Genomic DNA, 10,000 nt, shown 5'->3' with positions numbered 1-10,000 from the left:
ACTCAAAGACGATTTGCAGTTGGTTTTGGAATTCTGAAAGGGGGGTTTTGAGTTGACTTTTGAAAGATGTGAGAGGTTGAAATCACCAAGCAGAATAACAGTGAGGTTGCAGGCAGCACAGTAATGACTTCTGATAAAAAGGACGGATGTGGTTTGGGAGAACGATATGGATAATAGCAATGATGAGGGGTTCAGGTCCAGGAAGTGTGCAGGTCAAAAGAGGAAACACAAGATATAGTGAGGTGGCGAGGTTTTAGTTTTCGAAGATGAATAGCAGCAATTCCTTGTCCACGGCCCTCAGGGAGTGGGTTATCCAGGTATGAACTTGTGGCGAGAGCTTTGGTGGACATATCGAGGACGGAGAAGAAGTCTGGAGTTTTCTGGGGGCTATAAGTTCCAAAGAGGGGGTGATTTGGTAGTTTAGCTGGGGGAGTTGCATGGATGTGTAGTGTAGCGCCACAGCTGGGGCTACGGAGGTTGAGGTAACGGAAGGAATGCTTCTTAGAGCCTCTGACTGCAAGTCGGGCAAGTACCAAGCAGTAGCCGGTGGGTCAGCTAGCCGCTAGCTGCTGACCCACTGGCTCAGAGTGAGACACCCAGAAGCGAGCTTGCTGATGGCCCAGCGATGTTAGGGGAGAGTCCTGGTGAGCTCATGGCCAAAACCACAAACAGGTATCAGTCGACCAGCCAAAGATGAGGACAAAACCAAACCACGACACAACAGTCCAACAGCTTGCTACCGGAGTGACATGTCGGTGAGCTTGGTGGAAGAGTCTGACAGTCATGTCCACTCAAACAGTAAAAAAAAACCCAGGAAGAGTCTGGTGTCAGGAATAAAAGGGAGCAGCCAAACAATTGACAAACAAGTCAACATGAAGAGAGTCTGGAGGAGCTCTATTCATTGTCATAGTTTTAAGCAAACTTTTAATCCAAGAAACGATATCAACAGTTAGGAAGCTTCTCAGTGTGCCATCGTCAAACCTGAACCAGATTAGTGATCACATAAGATTGAAAGCCAGTTAGTTCAGTCTTTAGTGTGACACGATGATCTAAACTAGGCTTGTGTCATGTCCTGTATCATCGATCAGCATGAAGTAAATTCACTCGATGGGCAACGTCTGGATAGGTGGCTTCCCGAGTCATTGTCAGTGTTATTAGAGTTATTAGTTAGATTACAGTCACGTTCTTTACAAAGGGTTGTAAGTGACACAAATGAATATTCGGCATTGCTTGCATTTCTTTTTCCAATAACGGACAACATGCTGATGATACATGATATTTATGCCTCATCTTACATATAAGTTGAACAAACTCACCAACCTGAAGCACGTTTCACTTGCAGGAAGTTGCTCCTGTATTTGTGAAAATCACAAGTGCAACAATATGTCTAAAATAAGACCAGACCTTTGATCAAACAGATAATCCACTTTTAGTTTGTGTCACATGCCAACAGGAGCACTTACAGGAAACAATTCACACCCATGACAACACCAAGAATTCTTTACAATAAATGCATGACATTTCCTCCAAATTTCTCTTCCTCCTCCTGATCACATGGGGCGACGTTCTTATCGCCTTGTTGGTGACTACTAACTATCTGTCAAAATCACAACAATGAACATTCAGGTGTTTTGATGTTTAGACTCTTCTGTCTGTCACCTCGCCAGATTAAAAAAAAAAAAAAACATTCTCCTTTTCTTCATTTGTTTCAATTCCAATCGTGAGAGTGTCTCACGTATCCGTCCTGGTTTGAAGAGTCGGCTGTGAGACTGAGAACCAGTAGCTGCTTAAACCTGGACGGAACCACAACTTGTGACCAAGTGGACTGAGACACCTGAGACAAGGAGGACTGAAAGATGAGTCGTTTCTAGTCGAGGATGATATTACGGCATCTCTCAGGTCTTGTCAATCACACATAATTGTGCACCTGATCCAGCCAAAAAAACAAAACAAAACAAAACATAACACAATGGTACTTTTTTTAACCATCCATTTCCAGTGAAGGGTGTCAACTCTAGAAGTTTGGCACAAAACGAACTCTCTGTTGTTCCAGTAAGATGCAAACAATGACACAGTTGAAAGTCAGAGTCGGCACAAGTTCTGAACTTTACAGAGGTAATTCACTTGCAGGTGACCACTGGGCTGCGATAGAGATGCTCAAAGCAGAAGAAGCCGGCTTCCCTGCACACCCTCATGTCTGTTGCGAATTGCAGATCACTGTTGACTCGGCTTCGTTGTGATGGAGCACTTTTTTTTTCGGAACTTCATTTTAGCAGCAATGAAACACACAGGAATCAAAGTTATTGTCCTCATCATAATAACACAGTCATAATAAGGATAATTCATAATACAGCAACGTACTGTCGTAGTCATAACTAATGCTCATAATAGTTGAAGTATAACAAATACTTACAGTACTGTGGCAGGCTGCCAGGACAATGAGACCTTCCACCAGGCCAATAAAATGATGCACCTCTCAGCGGTTCTAGTGTGTCGTCTTGTTTGACCTTGAAACCACAGGACATCACAGTTGCTCCTGACTGAAACGCTGATATGAGGAAGACTGTGTTTCTGTCTTGAGGTTTTCTCAATAAATATATGTGTCCTTGCTGGACAACATGGCGTTCCAGCTCAAGATATGAGATGGATTCACAGGTTCTGACCGGGACATGGAAGCTACTGATCCAGAATGAATTGTTAGAAAATCTGTTCGATTGAGAATCTGTTGAGTTTTTTGGTGGAGCAAAAACAGAGCAAAGGTTTCAAGCAAATATCCCTTCTCTGACAGCAACTACATAACACGATGACACACCCATGATAGTCTGCCATGATGGGAAATATTGACTAAACAAGTTCCATCAGCTTCGACCCATTAGAACATTTTTGTATGATGACAGCTGCACAAACTACAATGATTTGATTGATAACATTCTATTCTTCTTTCTTTTTTTCTTTGGCATTTCCTGTCAGGTCACTCTCCTCCTTCATCACACGTCTTGCATGTGCATGAGCATCCAGCTCTGTCTCTCTCTCTTTTGTCCAGCAGAGACTCCTCATCCACGCGTCTCTACCTGGCTGATCCCAGGTAGCATCAGAACCAGAGTCAGTGAGGACTTTTTCTCTTTAGACAAAACATCTACAACATGCTGCACGACTCTTAGCAGCAAATAACTCTACCTCAGCAGTTGATCTGAAAACAATCATGTCTCCGCCACCTAACTTGTGCATCCACCCTGTTCACACCTTTTCACTTCACGTCCTGCTTTATCACATCCATGAACCTCAATAGCTGCCTTCTTCTTTTTCGTTTGCCAGGTATTTCCATGTCTGACATGTTCCCTGTCTGGTCCAAACCACCACACTCTGTCCTCCCTGACTCTGACATACATGAACTGTCCCTCTCATTTACAGTAGAGATATGCTCATTTCAAATCTTGTCCTCCTGAGTTGCTCCAATGAAAACCGGAGCATCTTCATCTCCAACACTTCTAACTCAGTCCTTGGTCCTTGTGCCATCACTACAGTCTCTGACCCGCACATCATGGCAAATCTCTCTACCGTCTGATGAAGCTTCCATTTCACTCCAGCTGCTGCTCTTCTGTCACAGGCAACAATAACAACTACATTCTTCAATGTCACATTAGATGATGACTTTCCTCATACCTGATTAACATTGAATTCCAGCCAACTAACTGGAAATCAAGTTGTCAAACCTGCATGGAATGTAGATCGACCCACCTCTTCTGCCTATAAAAGCCAGACCAACCAAGCAGCAGAGCAGCAGAGCAGCGGCCTCTTGAGATCCTGACATCAGCCTCCCTGAAGACAACCACCACCTGAAGAACAGCCACATCATGAAGACTGCCATCGCTCTCTTGCTGCTGTCTTGCTTCCTGGCTGCCAGTCATGGTAGCTGAACACACCGCTGGAGAAGAGAAGTGAAAATGTTGTGACTAACCTTGTCTTTGCTTTGTAGCCTTCAGGTGTGAGGAAGCTCCCAGGTATTACGGCCTCGGTCAGTTTGATGCCGGACAAGGAATGTTGGTTGCCACTAACAGATATCGAACCCTGATGCTCACTGGTACACACTGGAGCGTCCTGAGCAACCAACGCCTTCGTCACATTTCAGTCGGACGTTCTGGGCTGTGGGCCACTGATTCCAGCAACAAACTCTTCAAAATGGTGGGAAGCAAATTTCTGGAGGCCACAGGTATTTTTCATCAGTAACTTTCATGATGGTCTTCCTTTAATAGGTGTGAGACAAGTGTTATTTCTTTGTCTCCAGGTTTGAAGTTGAAAGTGGTGGCCGCTGGAGGGGATGATTTTTTGATGGGAGTCAGAGCCAGTGACAACAGAACCGTCTGTATTCGAAGCAGCACGGCTTTGCACTACAGAGGTGTCGGCTCTGTGAGCTGGGTTTTGAAGACCCATGTCATGAAAGAAATCAGCTGCGGACAGAATAGATGCTGGGCGGTCGACTCATCGAATCGGGTCTATGTCATGTGGGTAAGTAGACGCCACAGCAATGTTGGAATTCTGTGTTTGAATCATAATCATTGAATCATAACATTAGTTATTGTGGGAACAATTTGGTCATCAGGTTCCCTGCTTCTATTTTTAAATCTTTCTGGTTTAAAGCAAGACGAAGCAGCATGAGAGAAATAAAAAAATTCTGCTGATTGATAAAAATAAATGAAGCTTACTTCAACACAAAACATGGTTGTGAAAGAAAACAGCAGCTGGTGATGCATGTCAATACATTCGTCGTCTGATTTTCCTGCTCTGTTTTGTTTGATGCTTTCAGAATATCAACTCCGGCTGTGGAAGTACATCATGGGTGCAAGTGTCTGGGTCCTTTAAGTCGATCAAAGTGGGACAGGACGGATCAGTTTTTGGACTGATGCCGAATGGTGTCATCTGCGAAAGGTAAGCAATGACCTGGCATGAGAGCCTCACTGTGCTGGTCCTATTATTTTCTAGTCTCACACAACATCAACAACCATTTCATTTTTTCGTGTTTTTCTTTTTTCTTCAACAGACTGGGCATCACAAGCAGTAACCCAAGAGGTTCTTCTTGGCGCGATTTCCGGATGTGCATCGCTGTTGACAGACTCGCCTACGACCTGGGCAGACTTTGGATCGCCAGCAAGTCAGGTCTCCTCTTGGAGTGCCGCCGCTAGGATTCACTCTTGTTGCACTGATGTACGGCAACAATGCATCTTAATCTTCATTAATCTTATACTCTCTTTCTTCTTTTACATGAAATAGTTACCCCAATAATGATAAGACATAACATGGAGAAATGTCCGTCCAGTGATAGAATTTTGATCATTGTTCATACAACTGTGGTGAAATCTGAAGATACGCTGTATGGGAATACTGAATAAAGAATTACTTGGTGTCCAGTTCCGTCCACTGATTCCCTTTGGTCGCAGGGTCAATGGGGCTCTTGGTGTCGTCCATCCCAGTGTTTGTTCAGACACGAAACTACGCACACAATCACAGTGATGGAAACTTTGATGAAGGATGAACCTCTGAATGTCTTTTCACTGTGGGAGGTCACCGCAGTGCTCTGTGGTAGCCACACATACATGGAGAGGGCGTCCAACTCCACACAGAAAGTTCACTTCCAACGCAGAGTTGGCTCAGGCTCCAGTTTCAAAATCCAAGTGAAATAACTAACAACATGCTGATGGCTGAAGAGTCCAGTGTGTTTAATTCTTCTGAGGTCCTACATTTGAGTCCATGTCAAAGTTCAGCCCCCTAATAACAGAAAGCATTTTCCAAGTTCTATGTCACATGTGCATCGCCCTCTAACGGCCTTCGATTTTGGTTAATTACTGAGCCACTCAGCCTGTGACTTTCTGTCAACATCCAGTGCTTGGTTTAGACTCTGTCGCTTTCCTGCAAGTCTTATGAGTTTTTGTTAGATGCTGCAGACCAGCAGAACGCCTGCGTCGCGTTGCTTGGTCCAGCACATTTACCTCTTTTGGACTCATAAAACACCGGTAAAACGATCCGTGGTGGCTCTGACAGGCGTCTATTGTCACATCAAATTCTTCCATGTCACAGGCCCGACCTAAGATTCGCAGTTAGTTTTTGAAAGATATTCTGAAAAGGGGGGGGTTTGAGTTGACTTTTGAAAGATGTGAGTGTGTTGGATGTGATACTGGATATGAAAGCGCAGAGAGTTCCAGACAATCAGAATCAGAATCAGAATCAGAATCAGAATCAAATTTATTGCCATGGTCAGTGGGGAGCCCACTGACTAGGAAAGTGCCTTGGAATAAAGTGCAACAAAAAACAAATAAAATAAAATAAATAGAATAACATAACAACAAGACTGTTCACGAATTTAGCAGTCTGACGGCCGAAGGAAAGAAGCTGTTCCTGTGACGGGAGGTTCTGGTCTGGATGGACCGTAGCCTCCTGCCAGAGGGAAGAGGAACAAACAGTCCATGTCCAGGGTGAGAAGGGTCGGCTCTGATCCGACCTGCACGTCTCTGGGTCCTAGAGGCAGGTCCTGAAGAGGTGGCAGGCTGCAACCGATCACCTTCTCAGCAGAACGTACGATGCGCTGCAGTCTGCTCTTGTCCCTGGAGGTGGCGCTGTTGTACCAGACGGTGATTGAGGAGGTGAGGATGGACTGGATGATGGCTGTGCAGAACTCCACCAGCAACTTCGTCGGCAGTCGTAGTTTTCGTAGCTGCCTCAGAAAGAACATTCTCTGCTGGGCCTTCCTGATGAGGGACCTGATGGTTGGCTCCCATTTGAGGTCCTCAGTGATGGTGGTTCCCAGGAAGCAGAAGGAGTCCACAATAGGAATGGATAAACCAGCCAACATGAGAGGGGACAGAGAAACTGTTACTCTCCTGAAGTCTATAACCATCTTCACTGTCTTCTGGGCATTGAGCTCCAGGTTGTTGTGGCTGCACCAGGACACCAGCCGCTCCACCTCCCTCCTGTAAGCCGACTCATCTCCATCTGAGATGAGCCCGATGATGGTGGTGTCATCCGCAAACTTGATCATCTTCACGGACTCGTGGCTGGAGGTGCAGCAGTTAGTGTACAGAGAGAAGAGCCATGGAGAGAGAACACAGCCCTGAGGAGACCCAATGTTGAGGGTCCGAGTGTCGGAGACAGTCGTCCCCAGCCGCACACGCTGACTTCGGCTGGTCAGGAAGTCTGTCATCCATCTGCAGAGGGAGTCAGGCACGTCCAGCTGGCGAAGCAGAGCTCAAGCAGAGCTGGAAGAATTGTATTAAAGGCAGAGCTGAAGTCCACAAACAGGATCCTGGCATAGGTTCCTGGGCAGTCCAGATGCTCCAGAACGAAATGAAGGGCCTGGTTCATTGCATCGTCCACAGATCTGTTGGCTCTGTAGGCAAACTGCAATGAGTCCAGGTGGGGCGATTGAGGTAACGGAAGGAATGCTTCTTCGAGCCTCTGACGTGTGCAAGGACCAAGCTGCAGCCAGCCAGCCGCTGACCCACCAGCTCAAAGCGAGACACCCGGCAGCGAGCTTGCTGATGGCCCAGCGATGTTTGCAGGGAGTCCCAGTTAGCTGACAGCCAAAACCACAAACAGGTATCAGTCGACCAGCCAAAGACAAGGATAAAACCAAACGCCGACACAACAGTCCAACAGCTTGCTCAGTCAGCTCGGTGGAAGAGACGGTCGTGATCGCCTTGCAGGTAGGTGTCCACTCCAACAGTAAAAATACAAAACAAAACAGACAAATTCCAGGTCAGGAATAAAAGGGAGGAAAAAAACAACAAGCAGAACTCAGAATGGGGAAGCACCAGCATCCTCCCCTCCTCTGGCCGCACCCGTCTCAAATATGGGTTACCTAATGTAACCACAGTTCTATGAAGATGTGTGTCAGTCTCTCACAGGCTGGCCAGCAGGCCTGTCTCCTGCGGCTGAGTTCCAATTGCAGTTCTGAATTGCAGTTTCACTTCCATGACAATTCACACCCATGACAACACCCAGAATTCTTTGCAATAAATGCATGACATTTCCTCCAAATTTCTCTTCCTCCTCCTGATCACATGGGGCGACTTTCTTATTGCTTTGTGATATTTAAATAGACATAATTCCATCGAAACATTGACACCATAGCAGTATTTGTATTGGAATTGAAAGAGGCGTAGAATTTTGTCTGGAGAGCAATGACTACTATGTAGGACTTTATACTCTGTTAGCCTTGTCCAAAGTGGAATCGATGATAGAAGTTTAACTAGATGACTAGAACATACAGTACATGTGAAACCGATTATTAATTTGAGTCAGACAAAAATGTTTACAAATTGGTTTCAAATGATGGTTGAATTAATCTCACTGCTTCTTGAATGTGGGCACATTGTGCAGTAGAAGTTCCACTCCATCCCAGACAGTCGTTTTTGGAGGATGCTGCACTTCAATATGCCATGCTCCGTCCTAAAAACATCTGCTTCACTTGTGGAAAGCTTTTATGGATGTATTGTATTAATTGAAGGATTATTTTTAGGACAGACATTTTGGTATTACGGTCACTTTCACTGTGTTGACCCCTCCCGCTGAAGTGATTGAGACACTCACCCACCTTTCAAAATCTGGATTATTTGTGTCAATAAGGCCGCCACCTGCATGGAGCAACACCTTGTGGATCATTTCAAGGGTTCGCAACCTTTGATCTCGTTTCTAGTCCAGGATAACATTACGCCGTCTGTCAGGTCTTGTCAATCACACAAAATTGTGCACCTGTTCCACCCAAAAAAAAAAAACCCAAAACACAATGGAACTTTTTTTAAGCATTCATTTCCTCTAAAGGTTGTCAACTCTAGAAGTTTGGCACAAGATGAACTCTCTGTTGTTCCAGTTGGCTGCAAACAATGACACATATTAAACTGTGCACTATCCACACAGGTTCTGAACTTTACAGAGATAATTCACTTGCAAGTGACCACTGGGCTGCTAAAAAGATGCTCAAAGCAGAAGAAGCCTGCTTCCCCAGATGGATTCACAGGTTCTGACAGGGACATGGAAGATCAGATCCAGAATGATTCGTAAGAAAATCCCCTCGATTGAGAATCTGTAGTGCTGAGCAAAACCTGCAATGGTCATGAAATGTTTGCTTGACTCGACTGCCGCTTGCAAAGCAAAGCTAATCCACTGAGCCTCTGAGGCGCTTCCTCATCTGAATTTGGAGCTGCAGTGAGGAAGTGTGTTGCTGCTGTGGTGAAGTACTGTGTTATGCAGTGTGGCATAAATCCCATGCTCCTTAGCTAGAAAGCAAGTTCTGATCTGATTTCATGGGAAAGTCTGAAGGCAAATTCATTGGATAGAGTGCGTTTATTTCTTTTTTACACTGAATCATGGATAAACATCCAGGATATGTATGACGTTTTGTCTTGTTTACACTGTGGATAACTGTTAACACATAGGAAAGGATGATGAGGCCCCTTAAACAGGAAGGGATTCTTTTGGTGGAGAAAAGTTTCAAGCAAATATCCCTTCTCTGACAGCAACTTCATGACACGATGACGCACCCATGATAGTCTGCCATGATGGGAAATATAGACCAAACAAGTTCCATCAGCTTTGACCCATTAGAACATTTTTGTATGATGACAGCTGCACAAACTACAGTGATGTGATTGATAACATTCTATTTTTCTTTCTTCTTTTCCTGTCAGGTCAGCCCTTTATTTCGTTCTGCAGCATCTGGACTCCCCAGGAACCTATGCCAGGATCCAGTTTGTAGACTTCAGCTCTGCCTTTAACACGATTCTTCCAGCTCTGCTTGAAGACAGGCTTCGCCAGCTCAATGACTCCCTCTGCAGATGGATGACAGACTTCCTGACCAGCCGGAGTCAGCGTGTGCGGCTGGGGACGACTGTCTCCGACACTCTGACCCTCAACACCGGGTCTCCTCAGGGCTGTGTTCTCTCTCCATGGCTCTTCTCTCTGTACACTAACTGCTGCACCTCCAGCCACCAGTCAGTGAAGCTGATCAAGT

The 10,000-nt window shown here is 45.4% G+C and overlaps 1 protein-coding gene across 1 annotated transcript; it reads left to right on the top strand.

The window, feature by feature from the left end:
* The first annotated feature begins 3,783 nt into the window (after positions 1–3,783).
* On the top strand, positions 3,784–5,405 carry LOC128757771 (fish-egg lectin-like). Its single transcript, XM_053863292.1, has 5 exons — positions 3,784–3,909; positions 3,977–4,210; positions 4,286–4,506; positions 4,805–4,926; positions 5,039–5,405. The coding sequence occupies exons 1-5, from the start codon at positions 3,855–3,857 to the stop codon at positions 5,178–5,180; spliced, it is 774 nt and encodes a 257-aa protein (XP_053719267.1). The 5' UTR covers positions 3,784–3,854; the 3' UTR covers positions 5,181–5,405.
* The last annotated feature ends 4,595 nt before the right edge of the window (positions 5,406–10,000 follow it).

The sequence above is a fragment of the Synchiropus splendidus genome, chromosome 4, assembly GCF_027744825.2.
Source record: "Synchiropus splendidus isolate RoL2022-P1 chromosome 4, RoL_Sspl_1.0, whole genome shotgun sequence".
In the NCBI taxonomy this organism is placed as follows: domain Eukaryota; kingdom Metazoa; phylum Chordata; class Actinopteri; order Syngnathiformes; family Callionymidae; genus Synchiropus; species Synchiropus splendidus.
This window is presented reverse-complemented; position numbering and strand designations above follow the sequence as displayed.

What these genes read in the sequence shown, in the direction of transcription:
- LOC128757771 (XM_053863292.1), top strand. Translation starts at nt 3,855, where the DNA reads ATGAAGACTGCCATCGCTCTCTTGCTGCTGTCTTGCTTCCTGGCTGCC. An exon ending in ATCGGGTCTATGTCATGTGG is followed by an intron (nt 4,507 to 4,804) that starts GTAAGTAGACGC and finishes TGATGCTTTCAG; the next exon opens with AATATCAACTCCGGCTGTGG. An exon ending in AATGGTGTCATCTGCGAAAG is followed by an intron (nt 4,927 to 5,038) that starts GTAAGCAATGAC and finishes TTTCTTCAACAG; the next exon opens with ACTGGGCATCACAAGCAGTA.